The sequence below is a fragment of the Lonchura striata genome, chromosome 12, assembly GCF_050655825.1.
Source record: "Lonchura striata isolate lonStrDom1 chromosome 12, ASM5065582v1, whole genome shotgun sequence".
In the NCBI taxonomy this organism is placed as follows: Eukaryota; Metazoa; Chordata; class Aves; order Passeriformes; family Estrildidae; genus Lonchura; species Lonchura striata.
In genome coordinates, this window is record NC_140714.1 from 7293825 (window position 1) to 7312582 (window position 18758).

An 18758-nucleotide genomic window follows, 5' to 3' on the forward strand; every position below is an offset into this window, starting at 1 on the left:
TACCAATCTGATAATTGGTGGTAGGTGCCACTTTGACCAAGGCACAAGGGAGAATTTGCCATGCTTACACAAAATTGTTTTTCTTGTTTATCACAGCATGATTTAACTGCCTGGTGCTGTTAGTAGTGTTTGATTAGGTTACATGCTATATAATTTCAAGTACAGTGTGTGTGTGGTAGTTGCATAACACAAATTAAAGTCTGAAATACAGGAGTTGTATATCTGAAAGTCATAGAGATCTTTTCCACTCTAATTAGCTTCTTTCCAGAAGAAAAGAAAAAAGCATCAAAAAATGCAGTTCACTTCAGTGTGTAGTAGAAGATGAAGCCTTGTGTGGGCTGGAGCAGTGCCACATGATGGAGCATCATTTTGGGTTGTACAGAGCTGTGTCTTCTCCCTGCAGCAGTGTGCTCCTGTGAAGAATCTGGCTTCTCCTGAGACATTTGGCAAACCTGAGGGCAGCAAGTGCACGGGGTACTATGGGAGTGGCTGCTTTCTCTCTCTTCTGTGCCCAGCTTATCCAGACCCTCTTGGCACAAGTTTGGGCTCCCCTTCCACAGCTCAGCATCAGTCCCTGCCCAAGGGACACAGACTTGTGTCCTTGGCACAGCCCTGTGAAGGGGACTGCTCCTGGCTGTCATGGTTTACCATCTGAAATTATTCAAGTTATGAGCACCTTGGGGCTAGGACTGGTAGGGTTTTCTATTATTTTCATTTTGCACCAAATGGTGAAGGGAGGCTATGAGTCTCAGGTTATCAGCACAAAAACGGGCCCTGGAGCTGACCAGGGTGGGAATGGGACGAGGCAAGTGCCTATAAGCCAGGCTTCTACAGAGCTATTTGAAGCCAAAGGGATTTGAGTGATCTGTGGGCAAGTACTCAGAAGTGCTTTGAATTGTGACAGTGATTGCAGTACCATCACCTCCTATCAAATGAATCAACAGGAGAGAAGTCTTTCTTTGGCCCAGGGCTAGTTAGTTTAATTAAAGGTCTGTTGCTCTTGCAGAATTTTGATGTAGTCAGCTAAGTTGGTTGCTTAAATGATGTAATGTTGTTATGCCTATTTTTCCTCGAGTCTAAAATTTTGTAGCATAAGTAACAGGATGAAATGATCTGTTGCTGTCTGTGGAGAGCTGATGAGAAACGAGTGGTGGAGGTGGTGGGTAGGCACTTAGAACTGGCAGGGGATCTGCTGTGAGACCTGATGGTTTTGCTGCAAATTGTAGGTGCCAAGGCTGTGCCAGCGACTCGCCTCGTGTGGCACACTAGGGAGATGGCCACCACCAGCTCAGCACCTGCTTATAAACTGTTTTGAAGAAAATAACCTTGACATCTAGTTTATCCATTCTCAGGAGACTGTGATTTGTATCTAGCTTTTTCTCTAGTTAATAAAAATCTATTTTCATATCTTGGGGATGACTTTTCTCTAGGCCTTTTCTTATCCAAAAAAATCTTTGATGATTTGAAGTGATGGTTGTAATGATGGCCTTTTCTCTCAGTTGGAGCTGCTGGACCCTACGAGGGACTGAAACAACGTCTTTAAATTTTAAGCCCTTGTATTTCCATACATGCAGTTTTTTCATGGCCCACTTTTTGTTTTTTGTTATGTCATCTTCTGATCCCAAACCCTGTTTTTTTAAACCTACACTTTCTTGTGAACTATCTTGTTTCCACTGGGGATAAAAATGCTTTTCTGTGCCCCATCCCAAGAAGTTTGGTGGTTGTTGGCAGTAGCTGTTAGTGGAGTAGCTGCAAGAAATGCTGCAGTGGCCAGCTGGTTCCTTCAAGCTTGCTGCTGAGGACTGTGACTGACTGCCACGTAGACACTGGAGGTGGGGTTTGACTTGTGCCATTGCTGGCACTTCACTGGCCATTTGTGCTGCTCCAGCTCCAGTGCCCATCCCAGCTGAGATCCAGCCCTTCCTTGGAGTCTGAGTCCTGGCTCTTTTCTCATGCTCACAGCCGTGTTCATTTGCCTGGTACAGCTGCTGGGACTGACTTAATGCAGTTCTGTACTCATCAAAGGCACTCGTCAAGACTGGAGGCTTTTTGGCTTCTTGGCTGCTGCTTCTGTCAGTAGTTCCTATTAACACTAATGGAAATTACACTCTGGCATCAGCAGCACAGCACCCCCTGTGCTGTGCTCTGCTGTCTGACAGGAGTGAAATTGTGGGGGTAATTCCTTCTCCATCACACAGAGATTTTACTGCAAGGGGTCTTGCTGTCACTTCAAAAGTACTGTGCCAGCTTAATGTTCTGTTGTTTTCTTTCTTAGGAAGAGCCTGTAAAGCTGAGGAGTGTGGTGGGGGCTAATGCTGGTTCTCAGGCACCAAGAATAAGGGAAGAAAAGTCTTTTGAATTCCAGCCTTTGACATAAAGCTTCAGAGGCTTTCCCTGTAGCCCTCCATAGCTACAGGGTACATTTCTCCCTCTTCAGCAGCAGCCCCTGAGCAGGAAATGCAGCCTGTCACCCACCCAAATGTCAGCCCGTAGGCAAAGAGGATTTGTGCACAGCTTAGCAGAGGGCTCAGCTACCAGCCCCATTCAGAAATCTCCCAAACAGGCTGAGGGGTGCCTTGCTCTTACTGACTCATGTTGTGCAGGCTCTCGTTGCTCAAGATAAGCATCTTTATTCTATCATGTTCTTGTTGTTAGCCTGCAATGTGGCAAAGGCTTCTGTCTTTCTTTGTTGTTGTTGTTGGTTTTTTTTTTTTTCTGATGTTATCTTTAGTTTCTTTGCTTCTGCATTGTATCAGGAAGAATTGGGATTTGTTTTGCACATTTCTCTAAAAAATGTCTAAGGAATTAATCACAAGGCTCAAAAATAGTACATGGTTTGTAAAGAAGTAGTCACAGTTCAAAAGATTAAGGGAAATAAAAATTTCCATTTGCTACCTAAATTTAAGGGGAGCTTTAGTGTATCCTGGGAGATAACATCAGAGAGAAAAGTGAAATTGCAAAGACAGACATCAACCAGGAGAAGTGACTTGTGCCCAGCAGTTCTGTATTCAGGTTTGTGCAACTTTGCTTTTGAGAAACACTTGAGCTCTTAGTTAGTGAAGGCAAAAGTATCTTCCTCAGGACTGGAGCTGATGGGCAGGGGTGCTGGAGTTCTCAGGTGACTTCTGTTGCCAGCTTCCCTGGCATTTTTTTCCAATATTTTCTGGTGAGGACTATTTTACTGCTGATTTTGTTTGCTACAGCATGCATAATGTCCAAGTTTCTGAGCCAGGGTTTCAGCTGGAGCCTGGCAGCTTTTCTGCTGCGTGTGTCAAGCCAAGTGCTGAAACCTGGCTGGAAACGAGTTGGAGGTGGAACAAAGGTTCCCACCAGTTTGTCCTTCTCTTGTCAGTGTGGGCAGGATACTTGCCCACTCAAGAAACCATTGTGTGTAAAACTCTGACATTTGGAAACTGCAGACAAGGAGGGGCTGGATGGCAAAGTATCATTTGCATTGCCAGAGAAAGCCCTGCCAGTGTGCAACAAAGGAGAATGGGCTTGTTTGTGCTGCCTTTGGCATTTCCCCTTTGTGCACACCCCAGCCTGGCCCAGCTTTCTGGACAAAACTTGCTTGGTCACAGTTGAGCCTGGTCCCCTCTTGTTCATGAGGTTTTGAGGCCAAAGGAGCTGCATGAGCCAGTGCAGCTGGTACCTGGCATCACCTGCTGTGACCTGCACACCCCACGGGCTCCCTGCCCATCCTCCAGCATGCCTACTCCCTCATCCAGCTGCCAGGGAAGCTCACTGCTGACATTCCAGAGGGCTGGGAAAGCATTTATCTCTGAGACAACTGTCAGTCAGGGCTGCCTGTTCTGGAGCAGGCTGTGTGGGCCCCCTCTGCAGTGTGTGTCATGCCAGGGGAAAAGCCATCACTGGCTGTGCTGGTGCTGGCCCAGCAATCAGCACCAGGAGTGAAACTCCAATCTCCTTTCATTCAAATATTTTGGGGCATTTTCAGGTAAGTGACTTCATTCGCACATCCTGAGCTCTGCAGCTTTTATTTAAGCAATATTTAAGATTAGTGTTTTTCCTTCCAATTTCTGCGGGTACCAGTTATCTCTAATTCTTCAGTGTAGGCTGAGGCTTCTAATAGGAATGTTTGAGTTTAAAAAAAAAAAGGCAATCCATGCTGTAGGCTGAGGTTAGGTGGGATTGTCTGTGCATGTACAGCATAATATGAGATCAGTTTTATGGGATCAGAGTAACATGGAGTACTGTGGCCCAGCTGCCCCCAAGCTCTGGGATCTGCCACCTGCACAGGCCTGTTTCTAGGACATAGCTCACTCCTCACACTTATTGGGAGGAGGGAAATGAGAGTATTGATTCAATGCATTGTGCTCATTTGGGGAGCTTATTTTCCCTTTTTTTTTGTGGTTTTGACTTTATGGTTTCAGTGATCTCTTGCAGCAGAAGCAGAAGGGAAGCTCCAGGATAGAGAATGCTGTAGGCAAATGCTAGCACAGCTGTCTTTTATGAAGAATAATTTCATTTTGTCTTTTTCTCTTTCTGTATGCTCACATGTTTTTCTGCTCCTACAAGCGCTCCTCTGAAATTATATGCTTCAGTTCTGCAGTAGCTTTGCTGCTTTTTGCGGGGGGTTTAACTTGAACTCTAAATGTGTAGACAAACTCATGACCTGATGTAGCAACAGGCAATTCTTCCCTCCTGCTCTTTGGGACTGTGTTCTGCTCCCTTTGTGCACAGCCTGCTCTCCTCCCTCCTCCTGGATTTTAAGCCACCACCGTAAGGTAGTGTAAGACATATAGGAAATCTGGATTTTGAGCTTGGACAACATATTCTGGGGGTGTGTTGAAGAGCATATTTACTCAATCTGTTACATCTCCTTCTGCTGCAGGTCACTGGTCTTGTAGCATCAGTTTGCAATTCTTCTGCACAACCCACAGCAAAAGAGAAGCAGAGACAGCTAATCTGATGGGAAGGGGATAGCAGGGGGCTCTGACCCTCCCAGCAGAAATGCACAGAGCTCATCATTCACTCAAAGCCTTTAAAATTATTCTGCCTTAAGCCCAAAGCAGAAAAAGGAATCTTCCTTCTTTTGGAGACAGCCTGCAATATACTACACTTCACAGGAATCCTTAAAACAGCTTTCTTGGCTTAAATGAGAGAGTTTTTAATATGTAGGCATGTGTTTTTGGAGAGGATTTTTATGTAGGGCCATATGCAACTGCTTTGTTGAAAACTGCCAGACGTTAGAGAGTTAATGTACAATAGAGATACCAAATTTACTCTTTTAGGTTTGTTAGGAAATCTGGATGTTTCAAACTACTCTCTCTAACCTTTGGCCAAAAAAAGCTGCACAGCCTATCAGAGGCAAAAAAAAAGGCTTATTTTAGGTGTTTTTGTTTTTGTTTTTTTTTTGTCGTTGTTGTTTTTGTTTCGTTTTGTTTGGGGTGTTTGTTTTGTTTTGTTTGTTTGTTTGTTTTACATCCAGCTTACCAGTACAGTGTCTTCAGACTGATGGGAAGGTGTTTGATGTTTGGATCAGACTAGATCTGGCTGCATTTGCTCCCTGTGCTCTGGAGCCAACAGGAAAGATTTGTGCAATTGGGTGCTGCTGCTGGTGCTGGGTCACAGCAGGCAGCTTTGGGGGAATGTTCTTTAGCTCTAATTAAACTTGGCAGGAGGTGAAAGGTGAAAGGCAAAGGACAGGCAGCATGCTGGCCAGAGGCACCAAGGGCAGAGAGCTACTCGCTCAGGGAGCCAGGATGTCCCTCTTGCCTCAGCCAGGCCCCCAGGGATGATTCAGTCGAGGTTGTGGTGTTGCTTCTCTCATTCCACCAGTGGGGTTTGCATGGGAAGGTCCCGGTGCCAAACTGGGCTCAGCTCGGGTGCCTCACCTCCTTCCACCAGTTCCCCAGGAGATCTCCCTGGGTTGCAAGGCTTGGACTGGTCACTGCAGACTCTGGAACCTGTCAGCCAGCAAATGGCCTTTCCCTTATCTTGAAAACCATGGTTGAACTTCATGCCTAATTTCATGCAAGCAGTTAATTGCCCCCTTGCAGATGCCTGTGTGGGCCCTACCCACACTGCACGCAGGCTGTGTGTGCCATGATTGCCCTAGCTGGGTTTCATTTATGCTTACAGCCTAAAGCTGAGAAAAGGTCACTGCTTCCTCCAGCCTTCCCTGTCAAGTGAATTTGCTCCAAGCCTGGAAATCTGAGCACTTGCTTGCACAAAGCCACCCCTTGGGGGTATGTCCCCATGGGGCTTTCATCTCATCTCTGTGATGCCTCAGATAATTTGCAAGATTTGCCCCTTTGTTTTCAGCCTCCTGACAGAAACTGGGTCCAAAGACTAGAACTGTGGGAAGCTAATTGGATAATTTTAACATAACTTTAATTTTAGCCTTTATTTAAATATTAGTACATCACCTCAGTGGAATGATGTTATTGCAGATGAATTTCCCAGATGTCTTTGAAGGAGCAGACAGACATTCTCAGCTATTCCAGGTACATACCAGCCATCCTGTGAAGGTATATTCCCATGTCTCTGTCAGGTGGTGGGCAGGGAAAGTTGAAATGCTGTTTTCTTGCAGTAGTTTGTTGCTACAGAACAAAATACCTTTTACTAAACTTTCTCCTCCAGCTCCAAACAACATGCCCTTGTAAAATCTGATATTACTCACTTTAGCAGGTGGAGGAGGACGTGCACTACAGTTTCACACCTTTTCTCTTGTTTTTCTATCTAGAAGCAAATTCTGTTCTGGCTTGACTGATTGATTGAACCTTTTTCAAATGCTGTCTGAAGGAGACAGCTTCTCTTTTACTGGATCAGATATGTATTTGGCTCTTACACAGATTTTCTTAAAATCTGGAGTGTTTTCTTTCTTTTTGTTTGTTTCTTGGAACTCACAGCAGATGCATAGAATAAGGAAAAATTTCAAACATGACAAGCTCTACTTAGCCAGAGCCATGGTGTGTAGTAGGTCACGTCTCTTAGTGGGCTGCTTTGAAAATGTGCTTTGCTTGGAAAAGAAATATTGCTCAGACCTGCATCTACTTCCTCTTCTGCTCCAGCAGTGCAAGTTCATGTTGATTCAGACAGCAGCCCTCTGGTTTGGGGGCTGGTGCTTTCCTCAGCTCTTGGCAGGGGCAGTGAGGGCATATGGGGTGCCCACAGCAGGACTCACCATTTCAGCCTTGTCTGCCTGGGAGCTCCTCTTCATTTCTTGCCATCTTGTTCATTCCCATCAAAGACATTCCCTCCCCTGCTAACTCTGCCAGGCTGAAACCAGCATTTTCACAGAAGCTGCGACACACCAGGAGTCCTTGATTCTCCATTCATTTGTCTGCCACTTCTGCTCAGTAAGAACTGTTTTTAAAATAGGTTGTGACATGGAGGAGAGGCAGCATTTAATGATGAAAATGATGCAAAAATAACACCAGTGATGGTAGATGTACTTTTTTTTACCTTAAAAAAGAATACAGAGAAGCTTGGATTTCTTGTTTGGACATCTGAAGTGTCAGTAGGAGATCTTTAGCTCTGATTGTTTAATATTTTTAAGTCAGCATGAACTGCTGTATTAACCAGGAAGGATGATTGGCTTCTGCAGTCTGTAAGATCTGCCTGGAATAGGAACACAGAGATGGAAATAGTATAAATAGTGATTTAAAACTGTCTCTAAAAGTAGCTTGCTTTTCTTCTTGAATATGCACCATCGTAGTCTGTGAGAGGCTCTCAATCTTTTCATGCATGTAGCCACTTCTGGAGAGAAACAAAGTGCTGTTACTCTCCTTTACAAATGGGAAATGCAGCACAGAGGGAACAGACAAATGGGCTTATTGGACAGCAAGGACTTGCCTGAATCCCAGAACAGATCATCTTTTGTTCCCACCTCGTCTCTTACCGCCATTTGTGGATCATTTAGTTTATGGATATGTAACTGTCCTTAGGTTGTGCCTGGGATCTCCAAACCCACAATATACTGGGCCATTCCTAGTCCAAGAATGGAGATACTTGGGTAGTGTCAGCAGCAGTAAGGGTTGCTGATCTTCAGTGTGCTGAATTGTCCAAATAACACTGGCCCAGATGGTGAAAAGAGGTTCTGTGCTGTTAGTTTCTCCTCAGGAAGGGCTGGCAGAGTGTTCCTGGTCAAAGGGGCACTGGCCACATTGATCAGCAGTGTAAAACCATAACTTCTATACAATTCTCCTTTTGGGCACCTAGGAATTTTTTGCAAATGCTCCCTTGTACCCTTGTGAAAGATTTTGCACTTTTTTTTTAATAAATACAGTATCAGCTATCTATTGCAGATGATTGAATGAGAGGTTCTGCATACCTGTGATGGTGACAGAGCAGGAGGCTTAGGGCTTTGCAGCCATCAGGAAATAGATGTGTAATACCCATACCTCAAACTGTCTTTTTTACTTTCTATCAGGCTCTGAATATCAAAGTTCTGGAACCTGTCCTTAGCATATTCTGAAATAAATATAAATTCTAGTAGGATCATAGCCCAGCCTTTTCCTGATTTTTCTAAGGGTCTGGACATGGGTGTCTCATGGAGAAGGACCTGTGATGTTCTCCAGCTTCCCACCTCCCTCCTCCACTGCAGCCCACCAAGGTCTTGAGGCATGAAAGGATGGGAGGTAATGTCCCAAAAGCCATGTCACATTAACACTCACAGGCTTCCATAGAACATGTGTTGTTTTCCATCCAACAGAAAAAAAGGAGTGAAAATATTACTTTCCAAGACTGCCTGTGATGCTCCAGAGGAGAAGGAAGATCTTCCCTAGATCCTTTTTCCTGGGTTAAGCATTTTTTGAGGTCTCAGAGCAGCAATGCACTGTATGTACTACATGTACTGCACTAGTGGAGTGAAAGGGCAAGGCCAAGCCATGTCTGTTGCATTTACAGAGAGTTCCTAGAGCAGTCAGAGCAAACATGTCTCAGAGTGCCCCTCTGGCCAGGCCCTTGCTAGCAGGGTTTGCTGGAACAGGCTGTGTAAGTGCTTGTGTTAGTGGCCCTCAGGACTTGAAGTTAATCAGACAGGGACTGGGACTGGGAGTGAATAGGGAAGGTGTTTGAGCCAGGGAGAGGAGGAGGAGATAATCCAGCTGCAGAGTACAGCCTGGGAGTAAAGGGATTTTTGGGCACCCAAAAGGTGGCATCCAGTGTTGGGGAGCTTTGCTTCTCCCTCTGCCCATTCTACACAGCCTCCATTCTGCCTGTCTCCTGGATTTATTTCCTAGCTGTATATCTGCTAGTGTTTTTATGGGTTTGTTTTTTCTGTTTTATTAACAGAGCAGCTGCACTTTTACCACAGGCAGCATGATGCTGGGCTTTCTGCTGAAAGCTGCCACATCACAATGATGTGTTTTACCCAGCAGACCTCACCAGGCAAGGTTCCCGGCACAGCAGAAGTCACCAGGGAGGTTTCCCAGAGCAGCAATCACCCCTCAGCCCATCTTCAGTCACTGGCCGAGTATTTCATCATTGCTATTTCTTGCTCCTGTTTTTTGCTGGCTTCTCTATTCTTCTAAGATCAAAATCATATTTTTATTAGCAGTAAAAAAATAGGGCCCTGTATCTGTTTGATCATACACAGAAAGACACCCAGCAGGGCTAGCTTACTCTGTTGGATCTGTCACAAACTCACTCTACTAATGGCTTGCTTAGGTAAAATAAGATCAAAGGTGGAAAAAGTTCCAAGTTTTCTGTGCTCTTGTCAGGTGGCTCCATCTTGGGGTTACTTGCCAGCACATCAGCTGCAGAGGAGGAACCAGCCAGGGGGAGACACAAAGGAGAAAGAAACTTGTAGGCAGGAGCAGAATTTCCTGATTGGGATCACAGCTGAGCCACCCGGTCTAGTGGGAGGTGTGCCTGCCCATGACAGAGGGGGTGGAACTGAACGATCTTTGAGGTTCCTGCCAACCCAAACAATTCTGTGATTCTGTGATGTTAATGGAAAAGGGGAGAGATGCAAGGGGGGAGAGGTGGAAGGGTGATAAGTGAATGTTGGATGGATACCCCTGGTACAAACAAAGATAGCAAGTGAAGCAGGCTGTGGCAAGGTATCTTTTGATGTAGCTGCATCTAGGCTTGCTCTGTGGTGGCAGGTTGAAAAAGGAAGGTGTAGCTTGGAAAGCACAAGGGGAAAGTCATCATGGCAAGTCCCAAATCCTGGGTCCGCTTTCCTTTTTTAGCATTGTACACTGCAGAGTTTCAGAAAGTAGGAGCAGCCATAATAGCATTTTAGGTCTTTCATGTATGTCAAAGAAGTGTGCCTAGCTGGCAGAGTGAATCATAGAAAAGAAATATACTCAGGGTTTGAGAGGATAAAAAAGCACATCCATGTATTTCAGAGCCTGTGCTTTGTCTCTCCAATAAATCTGCTACTGGATGTAGTCTGGGACAGTGGAAAGAGGAGATCTGCACTGCTTGATCTAGAGCCTCTGTATCTGCATCTGGCTTAACCAAAGGGATTGATGTTTTGCCTTCTCACACTTACACAGCAATACTTAAGCCTCTTTACAAGAGAAATGTTCCAGCAAGTGCCAAAATCATTTAACACTCACTGCTTGTGCTACAAAGCTGCTGAAGTTTGCTCCTAATAGTAGTGAGAGGTCCTGGCAGGGACTAGAGATGGTGCTGTGGGCAGGCATGGCTGGGTGCTAGCTCGGTGGCTGGGCAGAGGAAGGGGCTTTCTTCCTCTGCAGGCTGCTCTAGTGGGTTTTCTCTCCCCTGTGGTCACATGTCTGAAGCAGATATTTACCCTTAGGTCAGGGTAAATATCTGTTCTTGGGCTGCTTGAGTGAGAAGCTGGTTCAGTCTCTGACCTCCAAATCGGTGCTCTGCTGGTGTGTAAGGACCCAGGAGCTGTTTGCATTGTTTGTGCTCAAACCCAGCCTGATCTCTGAGCACAGGGTAGGTGGGCATGTAGGAGTGTTTCTCCCAGAGGATCCCCATTGCTCTGACCCATCCCCAACATCACAGGTGGGCTGAGCAGACAGGGCATGAGCTGCTGCAGGCAGAAAAGGACTTGTTTGTGCTCTTCACTGCCCACATGTGTAAACCCAGGCATGGTCATGGTGCAGTCATTTTCTCTGCAACAAATCAGCTGGACAGCTCTTCTGAGAGAGGAGTAGGTGACACTGGGGTGGCTTGCCAGGACCATGCCTTTTTCTCATTTGCCACTCACAAAGGATGACTGTGGCTGGAGAGTGGGTGGCCAATGTGCATTCATCAGGGTCTGTAAAGCATGGACCGAGGGAGAGGCAACAAATCAAACACCCACAAAGAGGGAATTGTACAGGCAGCAGGAAAACAGTGGGTGTGTGCACAATGGTCTGCATATGGTCAGACTGCAAGGGTATCCCTGGAAAGATGTATGGTGGCTGTCAGGAACTAAAGCACAAGAAGCTCCTTCTGGTAACAAGTATTACATTTCTCTGAAACAACCAGAAAAGGCACTGTTAGGTGGCTGGGAATGGTTTCCTGAGACTGCCAATTAATCGTGGTTGTGTATGTGAGCAGTGAAAAGCCAGCAGTGTTCAGCTGTTTGCAGAGCATCCACATCTGCTCAGGAGAGTTTGCAATTAAAACCCCAAATGCTGGGGCTGGGAGTCACCCCACCTGTGGCCCTCTCTTGAAGCAGGCAAATCAGCATCAGCAGAGGGATGACCTGATACATTTTCCTAGTGCAAAATAACCTGATTTTTTTTTTCTTCTAGTCTCATGCCCATTGCTGGGGCCTCTGGCCTCTCTCCTGAGACCAGTGCTAGCTGCTCCCCACACCATCCCTCCCACACTGTTGGTGTTGTAACTGGTTTTCTGGCTGTAAAAGCAGCAGTGATGAGAGATGCTCATTTGGTTGGTTTAGATTTTTCCCAAATCACCTGGTGCTGAGGAGTAATGAAATATTTATTGCATGTTACAAAACCAAACCCAGAGCAACAATGCAGTGAGCAGTTAAATATTCCTTTTTTCCTCCCTGCAGTGGTCCTTGAGCAGCAGGTGTCCTAAGAAGGAAGAACTCAGTGCTTCTTGTGGTTGACTGCTGCTGGGCTTTCTGGACAAAAGGCAGGTAATTCCCAGGGGAATTACCTGCAGTCTTCAGCTGAAACAATGCCTTTGGGACAGGGATGATGCTGATGGGCTGAGCCATTAGGGACCAGTGTGCAGTGCTGTGATGCATCCTCATGTCCTGCCTGCAGGAAAGACCCTTCAGTGTGATGTGCAGCGTGCAAGGGCTCTGTGAGGCATCAGTGCATTCAAACATTCAGTCTTTGATTAGAGGTGTTCAAGTGTGGCAGGGAAGGGGGTCACTTCTCAGCTACATGGTGGCTTTCCCTTGGAAACATCCTTCTGCACAGCCCAAATCTGATTGATTTCAGCAGCCATCACATTGATGGACAGGGCTTTATTAGCAGGTTTGAGTATCTTGTGGTATGAACGTGCTATGCTGCAGCTTGGTACTTACTGATAGATTCAGCAATCTGCAACTTAGGATGGCCCTTTCTTCCAAATCTTCTGTTGGTTCTGGTACTGCTGTAGCATAATGGAGGTTGCAGGAGAGTTCTAGAGGTCTCTGGCCCAATTTCCCTGTTCAAAGCAGGGCTCCCTCCCAAAACAGATAATTTTCATGCAGTCAGGCTATGGAAATTTGAAAGGCTGGAGATGCTACAGCCTTTCTGGGCCCATTTTGGTGCTGTACTTATTCCTGCATGCTCAGACTCAGCAAAGCATTCTGGAGAGAGGATGGCTTAGTGAGGCACATTGCTATGTATAACTTTTTTCAGGGAAGCTTTCTGTGGCAAACAGCTCCTCTTTGCAGTGCTCGTGCTTCTCTGGTGTAGGCAAATGGGGTGGAGATGATGTGCAGAGATGGTGCCAGCTGTTCACTGTCTGGAACACTTTGGAGAAGGTGCCATGGCTCCCTGCATTCAGGTTTGCATTTGGCTCTGAGTTAGACTGAGTATGTGCAAGAATAACACAGAGCAAGAAAGCTGCTGGTGTATATTTGTTTCAAAGATGCTGATGTGCTGTTTGCTGGGTTCTGCATCAAGGAAATTCATTTGTTTGCCTCTGTGATTTGCTTGTGGCAGGTGGGTCTTTGGTCAAATTGGGAGGTTCTTAGATTGTGCTGGGCATGGGGTTTTTCTTAACAAATTAGACCAAGAAAGTAGGAATCATTTGGGGCCGATGTCTAGTCACTGGTGAGCTCTTCCCATAATGTAGTCTAATATGGGAAAGACATCTGCCAAGCTTCTTATAAAAATCCATGCTATCCACAAGAGATGCCAGCCCAAAAGCTCCATGGGTGCCATGCCTGATACCTGTGCCAGGAGTTCACTGCCTCAGTTGATTACAATTTTTAATGTGTCTGTGTTTACCTGGCAACTTACATACTCCCAGACAGGTAAAGGTCTGGGAAACACTGCTTCAAACACAGTGTTAACTTGGGAGAGTTCTCTTGAGTTCAGAGTGCTGTGTTCCATGATCCCTCTGGAATGCAGAAATGACTATTTGTTTTTTAATGGCTCACATATAGGAAGCAGTTGTAGGGGGCATCAGAGATGTTTGGAAAAGTGAGGGAAGCTAAACAGAATAAACCTCTTCAATCCACCAGTTTTCCTGCTTACTCCCAGCTCTCCTGGGTGATGGCACATGGGTTTGTTTGCATGGGAGGCAGCAAGGCTGTGCCCCCAACATCCACACCCCTGCTGGCTTGCAGCCTAACAGGGTTTCACCTCCTGCCACAGCTGGTGGGAAGGCTGTGATGTTGTACTGATGTCCTTGCAAGTGGAAGTAATTCTGTTCTCTGCTATTTGTGAGCACCCTATGGAAGGTAACTGAGTGGCCTTACTGGATCTGCAGAAGCTGTTGGCTTGCTTTTTGTGGATTTCTAGCTTATCACTGGTGCCTCTAATTACAGGAGATAAAATAACACCCCTGCTTTTAAAGCACTTAAGCTTTCAGTTGAGTGTTCAGGGCACGTGCTCTTTTAAGCCTGTGGCTGAGTTAGTGGCATCACTTGGCAGTGCTTCAAGGCTCTGGAGAGTGATTCTGGTGCTGAGGCTGCCCCCCTGCCTTGCTCCAGCCTTTGCTGGGAGCTGCAGCCTCCCAGCTGCCCTAGAAGTGCTTCTGGGATTTGGCAGCAATGCCTGTAGGGCCTGATGGGGAAGGAGGAGACATAAAATAGGAGGTGAAGCGTGTTGGGCACATTTGGTTGACCTGCAGGTCTGGTCTCCTCTGCTCCCTTGTGGTGTGGTTTTCTGCACCAGGTGTTTGCTGCTGTGCTGCAGAAGCTAAGTTTGATATGAAAACAGTTAAATTGTGTCTCAGACAGCTTCCTTGATAACATCTCTAACAGTGGCACAGACATGGATCAATACCCAGTGCTGTCTCCTGGTCTGGTGGGGGTGTCAGACTGAGGGCCCTGTTAGCTGAGGGCTGTGCTGTGCTGCAGCCAGGTGTGATCAGAGAGGATCTCCTTTTCCCTGGATGGGGAAAATGCTGGCATGCAGCTTGGCTGAGGAAGAGGCAGCTGACACTCTTGTAGAAACAAATCTGATGATTCATTTCCACAGCCCCCAGGAGCTTGCGTGTGAGCTGCGTATTGGGAATTTCTAGGAATTTCAAGGAGCATCATTCGTTCTGAAAGTAGCCCATTCAGTACTGAGGAAGGATAAAATACTGCTGCTAGATGGCATTACAGGAATTGAACAAGCAAGGGCTTTTGGAGGGTGTCCTAAGAAATAACCTGAACACAAAAATGTAATACATATTCCATGCATGTTGTTAAAATCTCAAATAAAAAGCCTCTTGGCTGAGAGCATCTGTGCTCTTAGTATGTCTTTCTGTGTGCCTCAGCTCCCTGACTTCAAGGTTACCTGTAGTTTTTCTGTTTTCTTTCTTTGGCTTTTTATAGCATCTGTTGCCCTGTAATTTCTTTCTGACATCCACAATGCTTGCTAATAGAAAACTGTCAATACATTTAATTAACATCTTGCCTTTTGCTTCTTTGAGATAATTAAATGATTAATAAAAACAGACCTAGCACCTTCCCACAGGTGTTTTCGATCACTGCATTGTCTCTGGCTCCTCTTATCATTGACCCAGTTTTCAATTCCATCAGCTCAGATAAAGTTGGTGCCTGTTTAGCATCTGATGTTGTGCGTGTTGCCCTAGGGCTCCTGATGTCTAAGGTGCTGTTGGCAAACACTCCAAAGGGGGTTTAGGTTCCTGACATGGCAGATAGGATATAATTTTTGGTCCTAAGTGTCTGCCATCCTAAAAGCTATAAGCTTTTGCCAGTGCTTTTCCTCTGGGCTCATGGCCCAAGGCTGAGGTGGGTCAGGTTAAGGAATGGTCCTTACTCCAGCCCTGTGATGCTGGGCTTTGTTGCACATGTCAGACCCTGTGAAGTCTGGGCTGGTGTTTTGGGGGTGCGAGTGCCCCACCTTTGCAGCACCCACAAGGTGGTGAAGGCTGTTTCACATTTTCTAAAGCAGAACATAGCGAGTCTCACTTTGTCTGTTTGATGAACGCTTCTCCATTAGAAGTAGGATAATCCCAGATTATCACATCAAATTGCTATTGCTCACTAACCCCCCTCAGCATGGTGTTGAGGCATTAATTACCAGTGTTCATGATGTTCATTGCTGCAGTCCCCAAACACCCCAGGTAGCAGATCATGACTGTAGCTTCAGTGATATTTATCACTGCATTTTCCAAGTGGTCCCTCTCCTGCTTTTTATCACTAGTGGTGTTTACTAGGCATCATTATGCTCTAGTTGTTTGAATCTCTGCAGTTTTTTATACTTTATTCAAAGCCATTTAGACACTTAGAACCATTATTTTTATCATTCTCTTCCATTCTAATGGTCTGGTTTCTTCCAGCCCATTAGGGCTGAAGGAATGAGGGAAAAAGACACTTCTCTAGACTTCTTAGTCAATAAAATAAACACCTGTCCTAATTCTTACTGCTCTCCTTTCCCTTTAAGTTTGAAGTTGCAATACACACATATTGTTTGCTTCCTTCTGTTGAAATTAATTTTTATCCTTGAACATGAGGTAACCCCATCTATCCCAGCTACATTTCAATCCCTGCAATTTTTCAGCATGAGTGTTGTCATATCTACAGATGTTAGGCTGGCATTGCTGATACATGACTTACGTGCCTGCTGTGACTTTGTCTGCATTGTAACCTGAAGAGGTGGGTTTTTAGCTGTGTCTGGTTTTAAACTGACAGATAAATTGGAAAAATAATGGCATGTTATATTACAAGGCTGGAATAAACCCCTGTAAACTTTCTATTGATGTCACTGTAACAGAATTAGAATTATCTTGTAAGTTATACCAGCTGTATGCTGGACAGGAAGTGTTTTGAGCAGCAAAGAGACAGCAGAGAAAGTCCTTGCTAGGAAAAGGAGAACAGGTTTGCTGTCATAGGATTTCAATAATAAATTCTTTCACCACAGATTTTGACTGGTGGTTTGTATGTGAAAAGCCAAAAGAAATTAGCACAATGAGCAAGGACAAAAAAAAAAAAAAAAAAAAAAAAAAAAAAAAAAAAAGCCACCAACAGCTAGCTTGCAAGGCTTTCCATTTGGTATGAAACCTCAGTTTCTAAAGGGGAGGAGAGGCTGAGTGGGATGGGGTTGCAACAAAACAGATTTTTCCAAGCACTGACACAGCAGCTTGCTTTTGAATTGAGTATACTTGAAGCAGTAAAAGTCTTGTGTGTGTTTTTGTGGTGGCAGAGTTGTTTAGAAATGATGTTCAGGGTGACTTCAGGTGCCTAAATGAACTCGCCAGGCTTCAGAGTGCGTGTGCGTGTACCCATTTGTGGCTGGTTCCTCAGCTATTGCTGCTGGCCCCAAAGAAGAGCAGAAATGCACGTTATAAGCATCCCAATAAGATATTGAAGATCAATTACTGGGTTTTTTTCCCTCATACATAAACCTTTTTTGATGAATTTTCTTCTTTTGGCTTGTTTTACAGATAAGTAAGCAGCAGCTCCAGACAATCAAAGATCGTTTCCAGGCCTTTCTCAATGGAGAAACCCAGATTGTGGCAGATGAAGCATTTATAAATGCTGTCCAGAGCTACTACGAGGTAAGGAGAAACGATGCAATGCTCTTATGAATCTGTGTCCTCATCCCTATTCACAGATGGGATTGAATTCTGAATTAATGGTTTGTCCATTATCACACAGTATGAAGCAAAGGCAAATGCAAAGTGGCTTCTGTCTGATGTCTGGTATATCACAATGTTTGGGAGGTTCAGGGTTTGAATGTAAACCATGGAACAACCAGAGCAACCCCTATGCCCCTATGCCTTATAGCTTGATTATGGGGAAGACTGCCCTTCCTTTGAGCTGAAAAATATTTTCATGATACTTTTGAACAGTGTATTCTGAAACAGTGAAGATGGAAAAATCAGTAAAATCTCATGTGCTTCCTGTGAAAAATACCAAGAGAAATCTGGGCAGCACATTCAGTTCTTGCGGAAGCTTTTGCAATGTGTCCAATTGACTTTGGGATTTTCAGCAAGAATCTTCTCTTTTTCCTTTGGCCTGACAAGTGCTGCAAAGCAAAGGGGGAGTGAGGAGGATGTGCATATACAAAACTAGATGATACCAGAGAACATGAAACATTGTTCATAATTGTGCAAAAGAATAATTATGCATATCTGTCTTTTTGCACCTCTTTGCATGTAGCCAATAATGCTGCCTTTTATATCTCTGCTTAGAATAAAAGCATTTCTGGTTTTGAAGGAAATCAGTGCTTGTCATTTTTATAAGAAGTGTTGTTTATTTTTTTGCTAGCCTTTCTGCAAAGCACTTCTTTCTCCCTAGAGCTATTCTGTCATAGAAGGTGAAGATTTTGAATTGCCTACATAAAATATTTCTCTAGAAGTGCAATTTAAGAGGGGACCAACATCCGATACTAAAACTGAAGAGAATTTTAGCTCTATAGGATATGACAGCAGCTGCTTCCATGTAAGAAAAGCACAAATTATCTCTGGATTAACTCTGTTAAACCAGTCTAGTAGTTCCTCCTACATCATTCTCTGTACAGGAAGGAAGCAGAGAGTCATTTACATCTTTTATCAGAAAAGAAACTGCCAAGGGATCATCACGGCTTCACTGAACATGTGCTCTCAAAGTTTTCAAGATGGAATGAGCCATGTTTTAGGATACAAGAGCAGCATAATCTGTTCGGATAAGATTATTGGTCAGGAAAAGGAAACTACTTAAAACCAGGCAAAATACATCCCTGTTTCACTCTGGCTGAATGTTGTCACCTGCAGAAGTTCTGTGCTGTATAAATGCCCCAAGTTATCAAACTGAAAAAGAGCAGTAGATTAGCACTAGATCTACACAAGCCAGTGTTCTCAAGTGGACCCTCCACTGGCTCTGTCCTGCTTAAAAGAGGCCATGCAAAGAGTAATGCATCACTCTGTGTCCTTTAGCACAGCTTTCCTTTTCTTCTTTTTAGCTGTTGGTCTCCTTTACTTGATGGCCGGGTGCTTTCAGCTTCTGTGCAGCTGAAGCTTGCCTCTGTGGCTCTTCCTCAGCACCAGCTGCAGTGGGCACAAGGCAAAGCCTTGCCACAGAAACCCTCAGTGCCTGAGCAGTGTTCCCTGCTAAGACTATTCTCCCTTTCTTCTCTGCAGAGATGTGCCCCCCTTGGTTTATCCATTGTGCAAATCATGGCAGATGCTGCTTATCTCAGCTCCTGCAAATCTCAGTTTTATTTAATTAACTGTCCTTCTCCTGGGTGCTATCTAGA

General features: G+C 45.0%; 1 protein-coding gene across 13 annotated transcripts in view; it reads left to right on the forward strand.

Annotated features, from left to right (window-relative positions):
• Window positions 1–18758, forward strand: part of CADPS (calcium dependent secretion activator) — a 206050-nt gene that overhangs the window by 23251 nt on the left and 164041 nt on the right. For all 13 annotated transcript variants that reach the window (XM_085590072.1, XM_077786151.2, XM_077786154.2 and 10 more), the window contains exon 2: window positions 16966–17079. In XM_085590072.1, coding sequence (XP_085446198.1) covers window positions 16966–17079 — 114 coding nt within the window. The remainder of the gene's footprint in view (window positions 1–16965; window positions 17080–18758) is intronic.